At 47.5% G+C, this 23964-nt stretch overlaps 2 protein-coding genes across 2 annotated transcripts in view; both read left to right on the plus strand.

Annotated features, from left to right (window-relative positions):
• neo1a (neogenin 1a) overlaps window positions 1-16037 on the plus strand; it is an 18642-nt gene extending 2605 nt beyond the window's left edge. Inside the window, 20 exon segments of the mRNA XM_062562021.1 lie at window positions 513-636; window positions 638-659; window positions 1524-1634; window positions 1724-1918; window positions 2715-2810; window positions 4640-4815; window positions 6576-6714; window positions 7894-8001; window positions 8408-8602; window positions 8907-8939; window positions 9102-9170; window positions 10335-10465; window positions 10623-10784; window positions 10786-10870; window positions 11220-11312; window positions 11589-11759; window positions 12272-12321; window positions 12324-12561; window positions 12890-13026; window positions 13708-16037. Coding sequence (XP_062418005.1) covers window positions 513-636; window positions 638-659; window positions 1524-1634; window positions 1724-1918; window positions 2715-2810; window positions 4640-4815; window positions 6576-6714; window positions 7894-8001; window positions 8408-8602; window positions 8907-8939; window positions 9102-9170; window positions 10335-10465; window positions 10623-10784; window positions 10786-10870; window positions 11220-11312; window positions 11589-11759; window positions 12272-12321; window positions 12324-12561; window positions 12890-13026; window positions 13708-13794 — 2422 coding nt within the window. The 3' untranslated portion in view covers window positions 13795-16037.
• Window positions 16038-16882: 845 nt separating this feature from the next.
• On the plus strand, window positions 16883-23909 carry LOC119224840 (sorting nexin-1-like). Its single transcript, XM_037482256.2, has 15 exons — window positions 16883-17034; window positions 17767-17929; window positions 18678-18811; window positions 18912-18978; window positions 19217-19260; window positions 19403-19544; window positions 19642-19720; window positions 19887-19962; window positions 20115-20228; window positions 20712-20805; window positions 20952-21157; window positions 21297-21440; window positions 21990-22070; window positions 22550-22621; window positions 22776-23909. The coding sequence occupies exons 1-15, from the start codon at window positions 16921-16923 to the stop codon at window positions 22824-22826; spliced, it is 1581 nt and encodes a 526-aa protein (XP_037338153.2). The 5' UTR covers window positions 16883-16920; the 3' UTR covers window positions 22827-23909.
• The last annotated feature ends 55 nt before the right edge of the window (window positions 23910-23964 follow it).

Genomic DNA, 23964 nt, shown 5'->3' on the forward strand with positions numbered 1-23964 from the left:
TGTGTGTGTGTGTTCAGGCTTTTGTGCATCAGTGTGACAGCGGAGAAGCGTTAATCAACTCCCCCCCCCCCCCCCCCCCACCTCCCACATATGAAAACACAAAACCCGGATGCATCGATCCCACGACGACACACACACACACACACACACAGGTCCTGCACAGTCCTCACTCTGCCCCCCCCCTCCACACACACTCATCGGGGCACCCTCTGTTTGTCTGCTCCTCATGTGCCGGTCTGCACTGCGTCAGCGATGCCCAGAGGGGCGTTTGTTTTAGTGGGACCCTCCCATTTGCACCACTGTGAGAAGGCGAGGAGAGGGGGGGGGAGGAGTGAGTGAGGGAGGAGTGGGGGGGGGGGGGGGGGGGGGGGGTTTAATGTGACGATAGCACAGAGGCCATGGTGCGTGGGAAGGTGCGAGGATAAACTGCTAAGCCGCGAGGTCACCGTCACCGCCGCGGTCTCATCTCTTTTTTGCTTTTTGTTTTTCCCTGCCCCCCCCCCCCCCTTCAGAGCATCACGCTGCGGTGGCAGCCCCCCGCCCCTCAGCGGCCAGAACGGGGAGATCACCAGCTACAAGATCCGATACCGCAAAGGATCCCGCCGGAGCGAAGCTGCCGAGACCACCGCGGGGACCCCAGCTCGTCAAGCTCATCGACGGTAAAACGGGAGCCGAGGGACAGTGGGAGGAAGCTACACAGCACTTCCCATGCCGTCCCGTGCAGAGATGGGCAGCGTGCATGCATGCATGCATGCATTGGGTTTGATGTGGTCAGATGACCCTTTGCTGCCCCGCCTCTGGGTTTTGTGTTACGAGGCAGAATCAAAATGTCAGGGACCACCAGATCTCCAAAAAGCCACATGGCATGCGAGACGCTGCGAGCGAGGTGTGTTTGTTCAGTCGACGTCTTGCAACACCCTGACAAAATATGCGCCGAGCCACCGGAGACCCACAGCCACGGTGATTAATATTGGATGTCGCCCGGCCTCACGCTGTGTGCCGCATCAAAGAGAATACGCACTCAGAAGTTGATTTTTTTTCAGAGAGACAGAAAAAAAAGAAACAAAAATCGTCGGTTCAAAAGCGTTAGATCAAGATGTTGTAGCCTCGGAGGTTTAGGCAGTCTTCAGAAGCTCTCCCCCCCCCCCCCCCCCCGGACTAGCATGTAGTGTGCAAATGGGACAATATGAAGATGATGCAAAATGTATCAGCGAATTAACGCAAGCGACGCATCGTCTGTCAGCAGCAGAGTGAAAATCCGCCTGCTTTCTTTACACTACTCTTTTAGACGCTTCCTAATGGAAAATGAAACGTATTAACTAGAGGTGGAAGACGGATCCATGATATGGAGTGGAAAAGAAACCCTAATTTGATTATTTCCCTCGCCGGCTTGTTTATTCCCCCCCTGTAAATTGTGCAGGGAAGTCGTTGTTTAAAAGTATTTCTCGCCTCTGCACCAGTAAGTTCTGAAATCAATCGAGGTGCTGTAAAGAGAGCTCTTCTAAACTCCCGTTCCTCTGCAGGTCTGGAGCGCGGCACGGAGTACTCCTTCCGGGTGTCGGCCATGACGGTGAACGGCACCGGACCGGCCACCGATTGGACCACGGCAGAGACCTTCGAGAGCGACCTGGACGGTACAAAAAAAAAAAAGAACACCTGCCTTCGAATGAGAGCTGCGCTTCACGCTTACACCCCCCACGTTCTCCTCACCCCCCCCAAACAGAGTCCCGCGTACCGGACCAGCCCAGCTCGCTCCACGTGCGCCCGCTGGTCAACAGCATCGTGGTGAGCTGGACGCCGCCGGAGAACCAGGACATCGTGGTGCGCGGCTACGGCATCGGCTACGGCATCGGGAGCCCCCACGCGCAGACCATCAAGGTGGACTACAAGCAGCGCTACTACACCATCGAGAACCTCGGTGAGGAGGCTTTTCTTTTGGTTCCCTCAGACGATGGAAGTATTCAGAATCAGAGCAGGCTTTTTTTTCTTTTTTTTTTTGTACAAACGGCACCTTTTCGGATGTTAACGAGACCTTGGGGACGAATTAGTCTCGGGGCCGAAAATGTCAGAATCACAAAAAAAAGAAAGAAAAAATGCAATAAATACAGCAGGCTGGTTCTTTGACATTATAATTACAAATGAGCAAAGCCCACACACAATAACAAGCGATTCATGTGCGCCTCGTAGTTAGAGAATTAATGAGGTCATCTAAGCCGCTAATTACACAGATTGGTCTAATGGAGGCGCGCACTAATTGAAGGTCAAACATTTTGAAATAAATGACACTTGTTTTGGTGATTTTAATACCTGCTGCCATCAAAGCAGGAGAGACACCACGCAAATGTTCCGTCAGGTTCTACTCGTGCGTCATTCGCCGATATTCTGAGTCGAAAAACGCAAATAAACGACTGTGAGCGCTGACTTCCTTAATAAAATTCCAGGACTCACTGTTCACAATTATTAATTGTACAATCACTCCGAAGCTATAACACCCGCAGCAATCAAATGAGCTCAACGATCATCTTGGGAAATGAAGAGCAAAATGTCTTTAGCTGCATAACCGACGCCGTTCTCCCTGAGAGGAACCAATGTTCATTATGAGTCAAGAGTCTCCAGAGTTTGGGCTTTGATTAGACGTCCGGAGAGCTAATCGATCCTTACCTCCCTCTCTCTCTCTCTCTCTCTCTCTCTCTCTCTCTCTCTCTCTCTCTCAGACCCCAGCTCCCACTACGTGATCACCCTGAAGGCCTTCAACAACGTGGGCGAGGGGATTCCCGTGTACGAGAGCGCCATCACCCGCCCGCAGTCCGGTATGAACGGCAACGCGCCGCTTGAGAAAAAAAAAAACAAAAAAAAAACGCTCCGACTGTTTTGATGTTCTCAACCCTGGTATTTTAGCCTTTCGATTAGCAGTTGCCGGGCAACGGGAGGCGGGCGTACGATGTTGATGGCACAGATGTCACGCGACAGAAACAACTACTGGAGAGCGTCGTGCGTACAGAACAACCCGTCTTGAGGCGGGTTCTCGCCGTTTTTTTTTTTTTTTTTCCCGACTCGACAGGCGGATCCAATTCAGCGACCCAATTCAGCCTCGTGAAAAACCTGCGGTTCCTTTCTTCCTGAGCAGCGCGCCAATCGCTCGGGGGACGGTTAGAAGTGGAAGCTCAAGTGTTTTTTTTTTTTTTTACTTTAAAGCCAGAAGGCGGCGCCCCGGGTTGGTTAAGGCCCGCTTGCTGAGTTCAACCCGAACCCGCGCACCCTGGGGTGTCCCAGAATGTGGTCTGCGCCCCCCCCCCCCCCCGCCCTCCTCGCGCCGCCTTGATATCGCTTGCGTTTTGTCTCCGCCGAGCTGGAGAGGGGCGGGATGCTGGATGACATCAATCGTGTCAGCGTACTCCGATGGGTGGGTGGGTGGTTTAAGGCTGTCACGCTGTACACTTCTCTCTATGAAGCGCTCTCTTCAGCTCACACACACACACACACACACCCCGGCCCCCCCGTGGTGCTCTTGGCAACCCTTCGTCAGATCCGAACGTTTCTTCTGCGAGCAGAACCAAAGCCCACCAACGTCGTCTGCTGCCGGATCCTCCGGGGCGCGTTCCCTTCCTGCCAGTTTGTTCAAGTCTGAATTAGAAAGACGGGAGCTGACCTACATAGCACTTTTACTTTTGGAAGAAAAAAAAAAACTGTTGGGGGTGGGGGGGACTTTGTGAACTTTGGTTGAGAGCGTGCTCGGTTGGATATGTTCTAATAGTGTGACTTCTTAGCGCACACACACACACACACACACACACACACACACACCAGAGCCACTATTTGCTCTTGACCGTCCTCTCGTCTCTACTTGAAGCCTCTCTGTATTTTTTTTTTTTCTTCTTATTTTTTTTCCTCCCATCATTCAAGGACAAACCGCAGCGTTGCTTTTACATACTGGCAAATGTTCCCCGTTGCATTCCAGCGTCCTTTTTGTTTTATCCACTTTGCACCGAAGTGTCGTGTGAAACACAACGCGTTTCCGTATTGTGCGTCTGTGAAAGGGGTCGTGGGTATCTCTGCTTTCAGCCCAGCGTTCCGTTTACTGTAGTCTGTCCTCGTGAGTGGTGCTGCGGTAGCTACTGATAGAACAGCACATGATGCACACTGGCATACAGCAGCATGTGGAGTCTGTAGCTGTAGTCTTGCTGTAGAGGTCTGTTTCTGTTTTTCTAATAGAATCTTCTCTCTCCTTCTCTTCATCCTTCCCAATCCCATCCTCTTCGCATTCACCTTTTTTTTTGGTACTCCCTCCCTCCCATTTTAACTCATTAATCGTGTTCTGTATTTCTCTTCTTTCTCCCGCCCTGCATCCTGTTTCAAATCCACCGTGCGAAAAAAAAAAAAAAAACCTCGCCACGCTTCTCCACATGTTTTAATTTTTTTTTGTTGGTCATTTTAATTTTGAATGCGTGCATGCATGCGGGTGCCCCGCCCACCCCCCCCCCCCCCCCCCCGCCCACCCCACCCCCCCCCCGCCCACCCCCCCCCGCCCACCCCCCCCCCCCCCCCCCCGCCCACCCCCCCCCCCCCCCCCCCCGCCCGGCAGACCCCGCAGACCCCGATGTTGACATGTACGAACTCTACCATGCTCCATTCACCCCAGTACCAGACCCCTCCCCCATGATGCCGCCCGTGGGCGTTCAGGCCTCCGTGCTGAGCCACGACACCATCAAGGTGACCTGGGCCGACAACTCGCTGCCCAAGAACCAGAAGATCACCGACAACCGCTTCTACGCCGTCCGCTGGAAGACCAACATCCCCGCCAACACCAAGGTCAAGGTGAGAGAGTCCTGGAGGTTTTAAAGACTTTTTAAAATGCGTTGGTTCAGTCACTTTTTTTTTTTTTTTTTCAAACCTCGCTTCGCTAAGTTGTCATTTGAGTCGATCGGGGGCTGCGGGGGCCTCTGCGGGGGGCCTCTGCGCTTCCCTTCACGCCGCCCCGCACTTGCCAGAGCGATTTTAGAGATGTGCCGAGGTTTAAAAAGTGTTGCGATGTGGTGATATTTCAGAAAGTATTCCCCAGGCAGCTCCCGAGGAGCGGGTTTAAAAAAAAAAAAAATTCATCTATTTTCATTCTTCTTTTGACGCACTACACAGAGTCACTTTGTTTTAATCGGACGGATTTTAAGAACTTAAATAAATACAATTCTAATTCTAAATACAGGCTTAAATACAATTATTATTGCTCTTAAATGTAAAAGGTTCTCATCTGTAGATACTGTGGTTAAATTCAACTCTAAAGGCCTCGTTATGGACCACGTTGTTATAGCTCCTTTTCAGTAATAAACATACTAATGATTATATTTTATTTCTATTTTTAAATATTTTTTTACATTTATATGTTGCTTTAGTTTCTCTTCTGGTTAATTTGGCAACACATGCAATAATGCTACTTTGATGTGAATCCAACATAAGAGAAGCATTTCTTTTCTGCACGTCATGCTTCTTACTCATGGAGTCGTTTAGTGTGTGTGTGTGTGTGTGTGTGTGTGTGTGTGTTCTCACGGCCGCATGCATGTATGCAAACCGGTGACCGAGCAGAGCACCGATTAAAGGCCCACGTAACGTTTTCTGATCAATTATTCAACAAGGACACGATGAACTAAGAACCACCAAAAAAGGAGTCCGTAGATCTGCATTCTCCAAGATGCGCTCTGACACACACACACACACACAGACGCTTGATGCTTGAATTGGTTTGGATTCTCTCGCTGTGGCAGTAATTAAAGAGTTCCACAGGCTCATTATGTTTCCGTGCCATTAACCGACTTCAATACGTTAACAACTCTGTCGGCTCTCTTTCCATCAGTGGATTCTTCGCCGTGGACTCACGTCCTCTGTGCGCTATCTGCCGCCCCCCAGACATAATGCCGCTGTTCATCACGTCCTCTCTCTCTCTCTCTCTCTCTCTCTCTGCTCTCTCGGAGCGAGTCTAGCCAGACGAGCTCGTGCATTATTGACGAGGCGGCCTGGTTCTTAAGAGCCCAGTGTTTTCTCTTCCTGTCCCACTGCCCTCCGTTTGACAGCCTCCTCGCGCAGTTTATTTCCAAATGAGCACCTTGGTCTTCGTCGTGGCGCTCTCTGTTGCAACAGCGAACATGACGTTGACAGCGTGTGTGCGCGTGCGTGCGTGCGTGTGTGTGTGTGTGTGTGATGCCACTTTACGAGCTTCTAAGGAAAAATGTCTACATCGTTCACATCTCTGCCAACTGGACCGTCCACCTGCGTTGGACCGGAGCTCCTCCGATGACAAAACCTCGTCCCGTTGCCTTCAGGCTCTAAATGTGAACGCAGAATCTGCTCCTGTTAATGAGCGGTCAATTTAGGTCACAATTATACAGTTTAAATGAATGAATCCTGATTTATTTTCAAGTCAAAGTGTTAAATAATCCCTTTGAAGGATTTGTGTCCTACCTGATGGTAAACTTTAAGTTTAATAAAAGCGTATTCTTGTAACTGGCAAAGTCCTTTGAACTCTCTGTGTTTATTGAATGTGTTCTCGCGCCTGTCCCCCCCCCCCCCCCTTCCGCCCCCCCCAGACGGCCAACGCCACCAGCCTGAGCCACATGGTGACCGGCCTGAAGCCCAACACGCTCTACGAGTTCTCCGTCATGGTCACCAAAGGGCGGCGCTCCAGCACGTGGAGCATGACGGCACAGGGCACCACCTTTGAAACCAGTAGGCGCAAATGCACACACACACACACACACACACACAGGCACACTAGTGCGTAGTGCACAGACACACTAAATAGACATCATCTGGTCCAGTGTTGCGGGCCCCCGTCTGGCTGGGAGTAACACTTGACTTTTTGCAGCACAAATGGAAGGAGAGGAGACACCTTTTCAAGGAATATCAAGCTGTCACTGCACTTTATTACCTGACCCATATAAAGCCAAAGGTATTTATCAGTAGATCTCCAAACTAACTGCAAGTGAAATCCAAGAAGCCCTGCGGCAAATTTGGTGATTGAAGGATAGAATTTGAACTCTGCGCCGTTGTTCACCGAGAGCAACTCGGACTAACCCCCCCCCTCCCACGGCCCGAATCAAGGATCCGTAATAATGACAAGAACAACATTTAATGAGTTAACGCAAATGACTTGATTTACAGAGCCATGGGCCAGGTGTCTGAGGAGCAAACCAAGACCTGACTCCTTTTATCCGAGCTCAGGATACAAAGCACATTTGGTTCTGGCGCCTTGTTCTTTCCCTCATATATTATTCCTTTACTGTTGAACTTCACGTGACCTCTCTTTGCGTGGCACAGCATCCGAGGGGCGGCGGTGAATGCTTAGTGGCTCTCCTCCTAAACTACACAAATTGAGTGTATTGGTGTTTAAATGACTCCTTGAGTGCTTTTAAATCCGTCCCGGCCGTCCTGTATTGAAAATGCACTCTGTAATCCTCAGAGGGTTTGTTTGGACTGCAAATTAATGCAGATCCCAGAGTCTCAGAGCCCCAAACCTCATTGTAAGTTGTAACTGCCGCGCTAAAGGTTGCCTTGCAGTAAACCCCGCTATAAAAATAAAACCTTATTTTCTTTGAAACGACCTCTTTAGATTGGAGATTTGTTGGACTTTTCATTGATGAAGTGCATTTGTTTTATTATTTTCTACCCAGCCAGGGTTTGTTTCAAAAAATGTACCAGTGGATTTATATCCACAAAGTCATAAACACACACATATTGAACACAACATGCAGATGGATAGAAGGCTCATACAGGATCAACACATATGTGACAAGCTACACAAGCAAAACCACACACAGCTTACTCACAATGTGTAATGATGTTGAATTTGAAACTATACGAAATGTTGTGTCATCCCCCCCCCCCCCCCCCCCCCCCCCCCACAGTTCCCAAGCTCGTCCCCGAAGGACGTGACCGTGGTGAGCAAAGAGAACAAGCCTCGCACCATAATAGTCAACTGGCAGCCTCCCTCTGAAGCCAATGGGAAGATCACCGGTGAGTTCCTCCTCAGACGTCTGATCGATGTGGATCCATAGTCCATCCAGAGGTCAGAGAGGAGTCGTAGAATCTTTACCACTAAGATGTCATGCATTGAATTATATTGCTTTTTCTGCATTAAAGCGCAAAATCCCTTCTAATCTATATTTTTCTATATAGTTACTGAGTTTGGAGGGATCAGCTGTAGAGATCTCCGCCTTCTCTCAATATTTTGGCACTTTGTGGTGTGATCTTGTGATATCAAAAGGAATCCAACGTTCCAGACAGAATCTAAAAATAATGCACCTACTTTGTTGGAAGAAGGTTCACGTTGTAACTGTTTGAAGTCCAACGTCTGGGTGAACTGTCCCTTTAACTGCCCCCCCCCCCCCCCTCCCCCTCTTTCAAACCCTCCCTGTTGCAGGCTACATCATCTACTACAGTACAGACGTCAACGCCGAGGTCCACGACTGGGTCATCGAACCGGTGGTGGGCAACCGGCTGACCCACCAGATCCAGGACCTGACGCTGGACACCACCTACTACTTCAAGATCCAGGCCCGCAACTCCAAGGGCATGGGCCCCATGTCGGAGGCCGTCCACTTCCGCACCCCAAAGAGTACGATTTGTGTTCAGACGCCGATGAAACGCCGCACTAGACGTGGTTTTAGTGATTGTAAAGGACTCCTTGTGCTCCTTAATGACACTCGTCATGTGACACTCTCGCTGCTCTCCTCCCTTCTGGTTCTGCCTCTCTCTCTCTCTCTCTCTCTCTCTCTCTCTCTCGCACTCTCTATCGCTCTCTCTGGCTTTGTGTCCCGTCTCCCACGCGGCTCTTTTTCGCGCTAACCTGTTTTTTTTGCTTCTCTTCTCTTTATTTTTTTATTGTCTCTCCCTCCCTGCTCTCCTTTGGCCTGTTTAAGCTGAGTCCTCTGACAAAATGGCTAACGACCAAGGTAAACGCCCGCCTCGACACTTTCTCTTTCGCCTGCCGTCTCCGCAGGTTGTCCCCGCCTGTGCGTGCTTATTGTCCACATTATTGCGTGTCCCGTGTGCGTTTGGATGGCGGATCCAACGTTTCAGTTAATATATTTTTTTTTCTTCCCCTTTTGAATCAGCCTCAAATCTTCCACCCAAACCGGGGCCTCCAGGGAACTTCCATCCACAGGACCCCAGAACAGCTGTCGGTAAGAGTCTCACCCCCCCCCCCCCCCCCCCGACCCCTCGCCGCCTTTAACTAGGGTTGGGTATCGAGAATCGAGAATCGAATGGAATCGGAACTAGCTTTGCGATTTACCCGGTATCGTTCAAAAGTTTTAAAATTCGATTCCTAGTTTCGATTCTCAGTCCGCCGGCGCCGACCGGAAATAGAAACCGCTGAACACCAACGAAGAAGCGTCCACCGGAAGTGTTGGCGTAACAGCGCGATCGAACATGTATAGCGTGCGTCGGCGGTCCAAAGTGTGGTTACACTTTTCGAAACAAACCGAAAACTTGGCAAAAACTCCCGGTTGTTGTGAATTTGTGACGCATCAGATCAGTGCGCGCGCGGGTGCCGGGTGGCCAGAGCGGAGCGGTCCTATCTGTTAAAGTGACCAGTGAGGCTGGCGCTGCAAAGAAAAAAAAAAGGTTGTACTAGCACTCCCCGCGTAGACCGCCAGCAGCCCCCCGTCAGCGAAAGTGTCCCTGATTTGAGGTTGGGAGAGTTGCGCGCCCCCCCCCCCCTCCGTGTGCCCCGTGTTTGACGCGCTGCCTCCTCTGATTCCAAGGGTTCGTCCATCAGTGGGAGCAAAGTAACGTTTAAGTACCTGCAGTATCATACACTCACGTGTAAATGTGTTTTTGTGAGGTTTCAAAAATAAAGCTCTCTGGAGGAAAGTGTACCCCTGTTATTTATAATGTTTATACAATATTCAAGTTCATAGTTTGATATTCATATTGTAGTTGAAAACAGCCCTGTTAGAAATTCATAGTAAAGTTAATAAAAAGTTAATAGAATTAACATTGATGGAGAAGGTCAGACTATTTCCTTCAGAAAGACCCTTGGTTAGCTAGCTCATTTAAAATATCTTAAACTTAAACTTTTTTGACCCTGCCTCTTAAAAGAATCGGAATCGAGAGTCGCTGGGAACCGGAATCGAAACAAGGAATCGGTATCGGAATCGGAATCGCTCAAATTCAAACGATACCCAACCCTACCTTTAACAGAACACAACCTGCAGAACTCGGATCTGTCTCTTTTCTATTGATGGTTTTTTTGGGCCAGGTGTCTTTTCAAAGAGGTGTGTCCTAACATATCGGTTTCTTTCTCCTCTCGGTGTGGTGGTGGGGGGGGGGGGGGGGGAAATCAGGCGTCGGAGGCAACGGCGAAAGTCACATCCTGGTCATCGTCATCATCATCTCCGTGGGAGCCTTCACCATCATCGTGGTGGTGGTCGGGGCCTTCCTGTGCACGCGGCGCACCCACGTCCCACCAGAAGAAGTAAAGGGGCCACTTCTGACTCTCAGCTTTCTCCCGTGTCCCCCCCCCCCCTTCCCCCCCTCCTCCGAGTATCAGTCTCTCACCTCGACCCGCCGCGCGCTCTCTCTCTCTCTCTCTCTCTCTTCTCTCTCTCTCTCTCTCTCTCTCTCTCCGGCAGAAAGCGGGGCGGCCTCCAAGTCGTCCAAACGGCTCGCACAAGTACAAGGGGAACTCCAAAGACCTGAAGCCCCCGGACCTGTGGATCCACCACGAGCGGCTGGAGCTGAAGCCCATGGACAAGTCGCCGGACCCCAACCCGGTGATGACCGAGACGCCCATTCCCCCGCACCTCGCAGGACATCACGCCGGCCGACGCCGGCCTGGACGGCAACCCCCACCTGCAGCAGCGCCGCAACTCCTACCGCGGTCAGTGCCTGCCGGAGGGCGGGGGGTGGGGGGGGCTGGTGCATCATTTGTGTTGTTGCTGTTGTTGTTTTTTCTGTGTGTTGGCTCATGCAAAAAACATTTCGTGCTCTTCATACGTGACGTCGCTCACTTACGGCGGTGCTGCGAGCACCTTGCTGCCAATCGGATAGCTTCCAGTGCCGTGAATCGCCCCTCACTTTAATTGGTTCACGGCTTTTTAAAAAAAAAATTTAAACCCGACTATATCAAACTAACGAATGGATCCGGAGGTCTTAAGACGGGTTGGTTCACACAGAGGAACAGAGTTAGCGGCTCTTTCTGATTGGCTGGTCTCCACCGCACCTTTCAGGCCACGAGTCAGAGGACAGCATGTCGGCACTAGCAGGCCGACGAGGGATGAGGCCTAAAATGATGATGCCTTTTGACGCGCAGCCGCCCCAGCGTAAGTGTGTGTTCGTGTGAGTGACTGTGTGTGTGAGAGGGATAAAATTATAGTAAATCATTTTCAACTGCATGTCGTACTGTTGTCTGATCATGGGAACCAGTTAAACTAAATAGTCATTGTTATGGGACAGTGTATATTACAGGGAACTGCATGCGTGTGTGTGTGTGTGTGTGAGTGTCTCTCATCAGCAATACTTGCACGTCCTTCATCAGTATTTCAGCCTGTGTGTGTGTGTGTGTGTGTGTGTGTGTGTGTCTCCATTTCCATTCACAGCCGTGATTAGCGCTCACCCCATCCATTCCCTCGATAACCATCACCACTATTATCACATGGGCAGCGCGGCGTCGCCGACGCGCAGCTACCTCTACCACCAGGGCGGCGGGCACCCGCGCCCGCACGCCTGCGCCACCCCCGTCTCCCATCTAGAAAGGGTGGAGTCCACAGGTGAGACACTTCTGCCACCTGCTGGACGGCGGCGGCGGCGATTTTATCAGCTGCTGGTTTCTCTCCCTGCCGTCTGATTGGCTCTCTTCTTCTCTCCTGAACTCTGAAACAAAGCGACACAAACGCTGCCAGTGAGACGTGCCAGTGATTCAATTCGGTTGAGGCTGGTTAGATTAGATCGTTCTTAAGTGTACAGTTGACTAAAGATGGAGGATTGTTGCTAAATTAATTATTAAGTTAAAAAACAAACTTGGAGGGACTTTTCCTAAATTAATAAATGAGTAACTGATGCTGGAAATGAAACCTGCGGATCTAGTTTAATGGCCCTAAAGGATGTAATGAGAATGTTATCAACCATCATAATAATATAACTGCATTTCAGGGCTGTAACTTTATTTTTGTCATCAAATAATCTGATGAGTCCGAGCCGATTCATTGAATATTTATTTCAGGCCCAATTTGGTTGTGGACTAAACAAATGATGGTTTCGCCCCCCCCCCCCCCCCCTCCAGAGTCGGTGAGGAATGCCCCATCTCGGAGCCCCTCCCAGCAGCAGCCACCACCTCCTCCCAGGTGTCCTGCCCCTCGGAGATCATGGTCGACCCGGAGGGCAGCTACCACGGCTCCACCACCACCGAGGAGGAGGCCAGCTACTCCGGCAACCTGCCCCCCCACCGCTCGGCCCACCCGCACGCCCACGCCCACCCGCTCAAGAGCTTCGGCGTGCCCGCCGTCGCGGCCGCCGGCCATCCGGCGTACGAGTCGCCCGCCCTGCCCAGCACCCCCCTGCTGGCTCAGACCGGTGAGAGAGCGCGCGCGCACACACACACACACAGATACTGGATTAATACACACCTGATGCATGTGGGGCTGAGTGTGTGTGTGTGTGTCTGTGCGTTCATGTGTTAGTCGATCATTTCATTGTTTGTTTTGCTGTTTAATTCAGACTTTTTTTTTTAATCTTAAAAATGTTTAAAGTAGAACACAGTCTTGTATCATTTTTTTACTGATGAATCTGGTCCAGTCGGCGACTCGTCCTCCTTCGTCATATCACCTTCACCCGTCGACCCCCCCCCCCCCCCCCCCCCCCCCCTCCTCCTCACTGACTGTTGTGCGTTTGTCACGTTCAGGGCCCCCCACTCACCCCCATGTTGTTAAAACAGCCTCTATCGGAACCCTAGGGAGGACACGGACACCGATGGTGGTCACGGTGCCCAACGCCCCCGACGTGCCCGAGACCAGCAAGATGCTGGAGGATGTCGACAGCGTGAGTAACAGCCCCCACCCCCTCCCCCCTCCCCCCCCCCCCCCCCCCCCCCACACACACACACTCCTCCTCCTCCGATTTCTGCCGTGATGGTGGCGGATGTTTTGAAGCTGCAGTCCTGTCTCTTAGAGTTACACCAATCACACAATCCTTCCTTTTCTTTTGGGCCACTGGATTGTTTGGTGACGCTGGTTTTAACCACATTTTCTGTGTTCTCTCTCTCTCTCTTTCTCTCTCTCAATTATTCTGTCCGACTTCAATCTCACCGTTTCTCTCCGGCTGGCTTTCGATCAACTCATTTAACCGTCTAATGCCTGATCTTAACGCAACTCACGCCTGGAATGTCCCCCCCCCATTTGAACGTTCCTGCCGGTCCCCGATTGGCCGCCGGCTGCTCTCTTGAATGTTTTTGCTTTTGTCTGCTGCCTTTTTTGGGTTTCTGTCGTTTGCTGCGCTCCAGTACCATTGACCCATCCTCCACCCAAGCCCCCCCCCCCCCCCTCCACCCAAGCTCGCCTCACCCCACCCATACAACCCCCCCAGCCTCTGTTAAAGATCCCTGACTGACCCTCTCCTCCTCTCCTTTCCTCTCTTCTCCTCCCTCCCTCCTTCCAGGTGCTTGCCTCCCTCCCCCCCTGCCCCTCCCCCGCCCCTCGCAGTAACCCTGTTCCTCTCCCCCAGAGCTACGAGCCCGACGAGCTGACCGAGGAGATGGCCCACCTCGAGGGCCTCATGAAGGACCTGAACGCCATCACTACAGCGCCATAAAGCACGCACGCGCGCACACACGCACACACACACACACACACACTCCCTCCGTCATCCACACGTACACACAGGAAGACGCACACACTCTAAGGTCAAACTAACACGAAGCTCGGGACGCCGGTGGACACTGAATGGCTCCTCGTGCCGTTTCTCACGTCGCCCCCCCCCCTGCAAGAAAAAAAGAGAGAAGAAGAAAAGCAAACAAACTGCAGACTGAAAACGTTTTTTCCCGCCTCGAAGGGGGGGAGAGCGGGGGGGGGGGGGGGGGGGGGGGAGTGGAGTCGGTTCATCTTTTTCACGAAGAGCCGGTCTCAGAGACAATGAACTTTTTCAAAAACGTCGACACCCCTTTTCGACCCGAAGAAGGACGGCGAGTCGGCCTCCTCCGGCGGGCCGGCGAAAGGAGGGACGTCCGGGAACACGCGCTGGTTTTGATGTTGGTGCTCATGCGGCGAAGTCTACACACAGTGTTTGTTATGATTAGTGTTTTCTTTGTGCATTTTGTGTATCTATTGGGCCGTTTCAGTGAAGTGAACATTGGATATCAGCCCCCCCCCCCCCCCCCCCCCCCTCTCCCTTTTACAAGCCTCCATTATTCATAGACTTTGTTTTTACCGCCCCGTGTCTTATATTGTGCCATGACTTTTTATTATGTTCTATATTATTGTATTATTTTTTTACACACATATCCTTATAAACATGTACATATGTTGTGTGTGTTTTTTTTTTAACTGCCTCCTCCTTTCGATGTTTCCCATCTGTTTCATTATTATTATTATTATTATTTGAGATGAAAGTGGGATTACAAGCGAGTCCTGACGCTCTGTTTTCATATCAAAAAAAGGGGGAGAGAAGCCGGGTGTGTTTTACTGTTTGTTCCTCCCCGGCATCGTGTCGTCCCCCCCCCCCCCCCCCTTTGGTTCTCGTCTGTTTGTCGTGGGAGCTCCGTTGGAAAAAGCCTTACCAACGGGTCCGTGTGCAGGACTTGACAGTGTCTCCTCACATGTTGGGGGTACCTAAAGGACGCTGACCTCCCCCCCCCCCCCCTCAACAGAGAATAACTCGCGTGGCGGCAGGCAGTCAATCGATCAATCGCCTGCAACAGACGAGTTATCTTTTATACGAAAAGTTCGGTCGAATGTTTGTTTCGTTTCCAAAAGCCAATATTTGGTTTCAGGCGTTCGTCCCGTGGAGCAGCGCTTCCTCGCCTCTTTGTTCGTGCCGTTCATCAAACGCCCTGCTTCTTTTACAAAAGATGGCCGTTTGAATGGGACCCCCCCCCCCACCCCCTGAATTTTTTTTTTTTTACATGGTAGTTTTTGTATGAAGAAAAAAAAACAAAACACATGAATCTTGTTCTATTCACAAATCCGATGTAAAAAAAAAAAAAGGAAGAAAAAGAACGTTCATCCAAGAAGCTAGTTTTTCATTACCCTCTTACCCAAAGAAATTTGTCATTTCCAATCACAGTAATTTGCTCTACTTTTGTGAATGCCATGTTTCTCATAAATGTACATCGTCAGGAATGTCAATATAACTGTAAGAGATTTTAACTACGGATACAAACGAGGAACAAGTTTTGGAGAAGACGTGATTGAAAACAAAAGGGGGGGGGGGGGTTGAAAAGGACCGGACTCCATTTGGGAAATAATCTATTGAGTTGTAAACAGTTGAACCTGTATTGCACTTTTTCACAATTTTTGAAAAGTACATTTCTTACATATCTTGTGTTTTAAATATCAAACGCTGTTTGTGTAACGTAGTGTCCTAGGTAAGCAGCAGGCAGCTGGTCTTGTTTTTTATGTTTATTCTTTTTTTTTTTGCTTTTTTTTTTTTGCTTCAGAAAGGAATTTGAGCAGCCGAGTTGTTTGTTTTTTCGCAGCTCATGATGAGGAATTATGTTGTTGCTTGTTCATGTACAGAGCTTTCTCTGCTTTCTGTAGAAAACAAATCTGTGGCTTTTTTTAAAAAAAATGTTGAAGAAAAGGTTTTGAAAAAAAAAAAAATGTTTTTTTATTGGTGCTCCTATACATTGTGTATACAAACTATTATGAATACTAACAAAGTGAATGTTTCCGTTTGTCTTATTTTCATCCAACATGCTCACGATGCTCGTCAGGTATTAATAATAAGAGCTGAGGTGGAATTTAACAAACTAGAATTTCTCAAGTAGTACTTCTATTTTATTGTACAGCTGTTATTTTAGAGCTTTTTTTGCCTCGCATAGTAAAAGAATTAAAGCTTCTTTGGGTTGACTTACCTTTTTGTAGGTTTCTCTACATGAAAGGCAGTTTTTTTTTGTTGTTTTGAAAGATTCGTCACTTTAGTCTCATCTTCAAAAACAAAATCATCGCAGGCTCTTGAGTTGAGGAATGAAAAAGTTAATATTTTTCTGTGTCAAGTGAATGATTACGAGATGAGGCATCAAAATTATTGATAACGTAATTACGTTTTTGACGTCGTATAACGTATGCCCAATTAAATTCAGACATTTGGTCCCTTCTGGTAAGTTTAAGTTAAGCAAAGCTAATTTGATTCAAATTAACATATTGTGTTCTTTATTTACTCTCAATTTGCAGTTCCGTTAGAGCTTTATGTTCAGAGACGAGCAGATTTCACATTCAAGGAGCTGTGAAAGCAAACAAATCGGAGCACCTTCAGATTGGCGGAATTTGAAAATGTTTATCAAAACCATGGCCATTCAAACTTTACAGATATGAAATAGGACACTTGTTTTATATCAGCTAGCAAAAAATATAAAAGCCACTGTAAAAACTGACCTGATAAGACAAAAATGATAGAGTAAATTGGAAAAAGTAAAACCACAACATGAACTAAAAGTGAAGCTATTTGATTGTTTCAATTCGTTCGTTTTGATCAATTGAATTTGTTCTGTTTTTAAAAACTTTCCATACGTTATAAGTAATCTAATTGTAGTCTCGTATCTATATTTGTGGACAAAAGCATGTTCATATTTCCATATGAATGCCAGAAGAATATTATTCTTGGTGGTCAAAGTCTGGCATCCGCTTGTCGTGCCCGGAGTCCACCAGCAGGGGTCGCTGCAGCCCCTTCCCCTCGCTCCTTCAACTTCCGCCTACGTCACCGCCTCTCACAACACGGAATATGGCGGCCAGCTCGGATCGAATTCCTCCTCCTTTCCCTGACACGGAGGAACCGGGAGTCTGTGACATGGCAGATGGAGACAGCGACGAGGGCGAGGACATCTTCGTCAATAACGTGTGTTAACGGCTCGTTTGATATTTTTTTGGGGGGGGGCGGGTTATGTCCGCACAAATTGAACGAGGCGGGAGTCAGCCTCTTATCGGCTCTGACCTGCATCCATGGCAGCCGAGCGATCATTAACTGACGGAGGGAGGCGAGGAATTGGGTCAGGCTTTGTGTACAAAACAAATCAAAGAACGGCTGTAATTCGTGTAGTTGGTCGAAGTTCGTTTGAGCACAAATTTAGCCGTTTTTAGTCTTAAAGTGGTGACGTTACGGGTTTATTTTGACCTTTTATTGGCCTGCCTCTATGCTTAAAAAATGCTCCTATTTTAAATTCTGGCTCCTGGCTCTTTAACCCAAGTGAGTGTTAATGGTTCCGTGGCGACTTACTCAGTTCGGTAATGTCCTTCCTTCTAATCCCTGCCTGTCGGTGTCGTTAAACCGTTACACCGCCCGCGAGAGGACCGCTAACCGACGCTAGCTGTCACTCCTCTCATGGAGCCCCCGAGGGAAGAAGTATTCATATACGTATTACTCTTGTTTTTCTTACCCACCAAATTTTATTTTATTTTTTATCGTTTACTCCCGGGTCTAGTGGTCCTATGATTTTGACTCAAAAATTACAAGCACGTCCCATGTATAATCCACTGTACAGTAATGGAGTACATACACCTTGTTACATTCCACCACTTGTATTGACCCAGTGTTTCCCCTCTATAACGCCGGTGTGCTTCCTGTCTGCAGAGTAAACCTGTGGCTGTGAGTCGAGGAGTTTCTCAACCGGATAATGTCACTGAGCAGCCTCCAGATCTGTTTAGAGAGGAGGAGGAGGAGGAGGAGGAGGCCAGCGGCACGACTGCCAAATACAACGGAGTTCACTCTGACGATGACAGCGACCTGTTTGCTGGTTAGGAGACATTTTCTGTCTATTTTTATTCCACATGCTCTCAAATGGAAGAACTTGGACATCTAAAAATAATTTAAAGTGGTGGAACGAGCTCTCTGATGACAGCAGGACAGCAGAGAGTCTTTACAAAAAATAAAAAAAGGAAATTGCACTTGTTTCTTCTGTTTGTTCAGTTTTTATCCCTATGGTTGAAATGCACTTATTACAATAAGTGCATTTCAACATAAAAGTGTCAGCTAAATGTAATGTAAAGTCATGTGAGATTCAGGCCTGGGTCACGCTGGACTATTTTTATTCAGATTTTAAGAGGCAGTCCTTTTGATTAAACATATTGTGCTCACTGATTAATCAACTAACCGAGTAATCGTTTTTTGCAATATCATGGAGACTGCAAATGACTGACAGTGGGACCGCGTTGCAAACATAAGGTGTGGTGTTTTAAAAATGTGGGTGTTAACTCAACAGGGGACGTCTGGTTAACTATTAAACACTCAGAAAGTTGATTAGTTTCTATGTTCTAAGTCTCTTTTTGTACCTTTTTTTTTATTTAATATTTTTTTTAAACGTTGACAGTGATCAACAAATCAAATCCTCTGACCAAAACAAATCAGAAACATCTGAGTAATAACAATAGCCATATTTTCCAATGATAATTTGAGTGACCTTGGACTTTAATATAAAAAATGTAATGCTAATTTTTTATAATATTGTAGATTGTGCTATATATTCATTGGTTTTCCTGTCCCAGATGCACAGGTGGAGCCGAGTACCGACAAGGCCGGCAGCTCTGCCAGGAAGGCGCTCTCTCCCTCCTCTGGCCCTCCTCCATCTTCCTCCGTCACCCAGAGCCCTGCAGCCATGCAGCCCTCCTCCTCGCAGCAGGTACGGACCCCGGCCGAGCGGCGCTTCCTTCTTAAAGCACTTCATACTAATGCGTGTTTTCCGTGAGGGCTACCAGTTGTGTTCTTCTCCTTCATCACAGTTGGAGGAGGAAGAGGACAAGGATGTTTTTGATGTCGATGTTGCCGTCACCAACCCTGAGAAAATTGGTTAGTTTCTTCTTTCTTTATTTTTTACATATTGGCTATTAGTTGAAACTATAATTCAGCTGTATTTGTAATCCCCAGTTTATTCAGATGTTTTTTTTGGGGGCGGTGTTGATGAGTTCTAGCACTGTATAGATAGATCCTTTTTATGGTTATGCCTCATTTTAGCAAACTCACTATTTTCAGACTGTGTTCTAATTAATTCTCGCCCTAAATGTATCCAATGCTTCTGTCCTACTAGGCGATGGCATGAATGCATATGTGGCTTACAAGGTTTCCACCCGGGTCTGTACAAAAGCATGTGTTCACACTGACATCTTGTGTATTTTCTTTACATTGCTACTAAAAGTGCAAATATGTCAACATTTTCCCTGGTGTGTCCCAGTTTTTAGTTTGAAGTGTTCTGTGCCCCTGTATCTTCTTTCAGACCTCCTTGGCCATGTTCAGGAGTAAAGTCTTCTCTGTGAGGAGGCGTTTCAGTGACTTCCTGGGTCTTTATGAGAAGCTATCGGTCAAGCAGTCACTCCAAGGCTGCATCATTCCACCTCCACCTGAGAAGAGTGTCGTAGGTGGGTCTTACGTATGCGCTCTGCTACGTTTTGGTCTTTTCTATTTTTTTTTCTGCTGCTACCTTTTTTTAACTGACTGTCATATTTGGACCAACAGGAATGACCAAAGTGAAGGTGGGAATGGACGACCCGTCCTCTGTAGAGTTTGTCGAGAGAAGAAGAGCTGCTCTTGAGAGGCGAGGACCCATACATGTTACATAAAGTGACGTTATAAATGAAATGATAACTAATATTCAGTTTGATACTATATTTCTACACATTCCCTCGCTTTTGTCTGTAAGTGTTATGTCATTTGGGCCCTAGTATTCTTACTCACTTTATCTTGTTTTGTTCTTCTTGTAGGTATCTCCAGAGAGTAGTGTCTCACCCATCGCTACTACAAGATCCAGATGTCCGTGACTTCTTGGAGAGAGACGAGGTGTGGTTTTTAAGATAAAAAGAGGTTTCAGCAGCAAAGAGCTGGATAATGACTTAAGATCCTTGGGAATTCCTATTGAACACTTGGTGTGTGTGTGTGTGTGTGTGTGTGTGTGTGTGTGTGTGTGTGTGTGTGTGTGTGTCTGTTTTCAGCTCCCCAGAGCAGTGAGCACACAAGCACTGAGTGGAGCTGGCTTCCTCAAAATGATCAATAAGGCATCAGATGCGGTCAACAAGATGACCATCAAGATGAATGAGTCAGACACTGTAAGGAGAATCCAGATGAAGTGTTTTCGGGGGAGTTGGGCCTTTGACCTGCATGTTGGATGAACTTTGATGGATCTTTGGAAGCCGCAGAATAATTAAACCCCAATGCAATAAATATCCCGTAGTAGTTGTGGGCAAGGAAGGACATTCAAACTCTACTCTTATCATTTTATTAAGTACGCTTAGTAAAAGATTAGCAGCACACAAAAAATTATAAACAGCCAAGTAAGCACAATGACAATTAATACAATATTATTATTGGAAAAACGTAGACATGCAGAGTATGTCCCTATTTAAGTTACGCACATACATGGGTAAATGTGTTCGGTTAGGTGTCCTCAATCTGTCATGATTTGAGTTTTATGTTGTTGTTTTTTCCTCACAAAATGCGGTATCGTAACTACAAACAGGCCATTCCAGTGACCAGGAAGTTTGTTTTGGTGTGTATATACCTTTCCTGATAACGTCACTCCCTGTCCTCAGTGGTTTGAGGACAAGTTCCAGGAGGTGGAAAACGAGGAGCAGCAGTTGAGGAAGCTTCAGGTGGTGGTCGACTCCCTGGTGAACCACAGGAAAGGTGAGCCACGTCTGCCTTCCTCTACTCGTCATTGACTCACTTTTCAAATCAAATTGTCTCAGCTCAGGAAACCCAAGAGCACAGTCCACTTCCCTGGTCTTTTTACGGCCAAATCAAGTAGACTTAATACATATTCTGTTTCCCAGAGCTGTGTGGGAGCACTGCGGTATTTGCCAAAAGTATGGCCATGTTGGGAAACTCCGAGGACAACACGGCCCTGTCGCGGGCCCTGTCCCAGCTGGCGGAGGTGGAGGATAAGATGGAGCAGCTGCACCAGGAGCAGGCAGCCAGTGACTTCTTCATCTTTGCAGAGCTGCTGGCCGACTACATCCGCCTGCTGGGTGCTATGCGCGTAAGCTGCTAGATTCACAGCAGCAAGACGGAATGGAGATTCTTTAGAAGCAGTGAAGCTACAATGAGCCGTGTCTTTAGTTCAGTGTGTGCTACCTGCTCTCTGTTTAGCGTAGTAATCGAGTGTCTGATGTCCACAGGGGTGCTTTGACCAGCGTGTGCGCGCCTGGCAGCGATGGCAGGAGGCTCAGAGCACGCTGCAGAAGAAGAGAGAGGCGGAGGCCAAGCTGCTGTGGGCCAACAAGCCCGACAAACTGCAGCAGGCCAAAGACGAGATCACTGAGGTAACCGGCGCGGCGGCTAGACCTCAGATGTCTCAATTATGCTGCATTATAACACGGATAGATGAAATCCAGCGTTCTGATGGGTTTGAGAGCGAGTCACAGGGGGTGCATTGTTCAGCGATAATGGACAGTTGCTGTTCACATTGACCCAAATGTTCCATCTCACTGCGCACTCAAAGTAACACGTTAGATTTTGCGCGACCGTTAGTTGACATTTTAGCTTTTAGCTCGGTGGCGATCGCCGAAAAAAGACCAGAAACGACACAAATGATCAGTTTCGGGCAATGCGAGCTTTCGCAACCGGACAATTAGGGTGGACGCCATGAGCGATGTGAATGAATGAGACGGTGCGAGATCTTGCAAGGAGACCCAAAGCCAGGAAGTGCGATACACAACGTTTGGTGGCTAATATTATTTATTACTTTAGTATTATTATTAAAGGCAGCTTTTTACGTACTATTTAAATTTCGCTGGTAACCGTATTATAAAAGCAATGAGAGACTTGAGGCTGTATTGATTGTTTTCCTTGTCCTTCTCGTGTTTGCTCAGTGGGAGTCGAGGGTGACTCAGTACGAGAGAGATTTCGACAGGATTGGTATGACCGTACGCAAGGAGGTTCTCAGATTTGAGGTATGTTTATGTTTTTAGAATAGTTATAAAAAGTTAAATCTTTGATCCAAACTTGTAATAAGACAATAAAACACTGTATATTTTATGCACGGCTTCCTCACAAGCAGTGATGCTATCAAGATAAATTTGTCAGTCGGAAGTTAAATACATTTCACAAGGAGTGTCCACACATCAAACAGCTTGAGGCTTAAACCGGTCCTCTGAACAGAACTGCACACTGAGGCAAGATCTTGACGGTTGCCCCCCGAGCACATCGAGAGAAGCTTTTTATAATAATAATTATATAGTTTGACTTGTACAGAGATGGAAAGCTCTGGTATTCCTAGATCCTCATATTAAAGGTGTCACATTCCTGTTGTATTCCAGTGACGTAATTAATTGCACAGTTACAACTATTTGACCACGAGACTATTTGAACGTTTGAAATGTTCTTCTCCATCCTCGACGCTTGAGACGTGTCGACGCTTTTGTCATTTCAGAAAGAAAAAGCCAAGGACTTCAGGGGCCAAATAGTCAAATATTTGGATGCAATGCTGCAGTCTCAACAACGGGTAAACGATATTAAGTATTCGTCATGTACACTTTACTGAAGTATTCCTTTCACTAAGCATATTTACTTTTTTTTAAATGTTCATTGGAAAATGTCAAGTGATCAGAACCCATTCTAACTGTCTTTTTTTCTCTGCTTCTGATTTATAATTCCAGCTCGTGAAGTTTTGGGAGGCGTTCCTACCTGAGGCCAAGGCGATAGCTTAATGAAGAGGGAGACTTTTTTTAAGGAGACCCCAACTGCCTTTTTTCAAACACTTTACCTCTAAACACAAACTGAGGGGACAATTTCAAAACACATAAGAAACTTCCATCCATTATTTTTCCTCTTTTTATTCATAGTGTATTCTCTTATCTTGTACAGTTCTTTGATATGATAAACTGCCGCAATTACACAATTTCTTGGGCAGGAGTCCTCGTTTGATGTTTCTGACTAAAAGATGGTGTAAAGCAGGAGACCCCCCCCCCCCCCTGACGTAATATTTGTAAAAACCCCATCCCCTTGTCGGTGGGCCATGTATTTATGTCTCTTGCTTGAACCAGACTGAACATGCTAACACCACGGTGCTGCCCTAGAGTAGCGTTGTCCACAGTTTACATTAGAAGACAGACGTATGTGAATCATTCCAGTCTAACAGCTTATGTTGATGAATGCATGTCAGACAATGTTTTGATGCACTAATATGAATTGTAGTGTTCTGTACTAAAGCAACACGATTGACAGCTGAGGACATTAACAAGGAGCATTGGCACATTATTAGTGCATCACTTAATGTATATTAGATCATAGTAATCATAGTAACTATTTGAACAGGGTGGTCAGAGTTGTTACAAGATGATGAGAGAAACTTAAGGTCACAGTGAGTGCAGGTTGAGAAACTGCAACGTTGGTTTGTTGGTATTTTCTATGATGATGTATTTACCAGATTTGTGTTTATTATATTAGTCAATTTGTTTCACAGCATTTTTAAGTACTTAAGTTCAAAAGTAAGTCACCTGAAGCTTAATGACGTTTGTTTGTACACGTGTACAGTACTTGAATCCAACGTACAGCAACAAATATAATTGGTGACATGTGTTCGATAAATTGGTAAAAAGAAGAAGGAACGCCACAGACGTTGAAGATACATGGTCGTTTTTTTTCTCATTCAGCATTTGTAGGTGTCGTTTTTCAGTCATCTTTACGTAACAAGGTGCTTTATTTTTGTAACCACTTTTCATTGGCATATATGCTTTCCTGGAAAGACTAAACAGGTAGATGTACAAAATAAATATGATTGGTTAACGTTTGGGGAATGATTTCTTGTTTGTTATCCCATTTCTCCAATATCCAATGAAATATCCT

The sequence above is a fragment of the Pungitius pungitius genome, chromosome 4 (genome assembly GCF_949316345.1).
Source record: "Pungitius pungitius chromosome 4, fPunPun2.1, whole genome shotgun sequence".
Classification (NCBI taxonomy): Eukaryota; Metazoa; Chordata; class Actinopteri; order Perciformes; family Gasterosteidae; genus Pungitius; species Pungitius pungitius.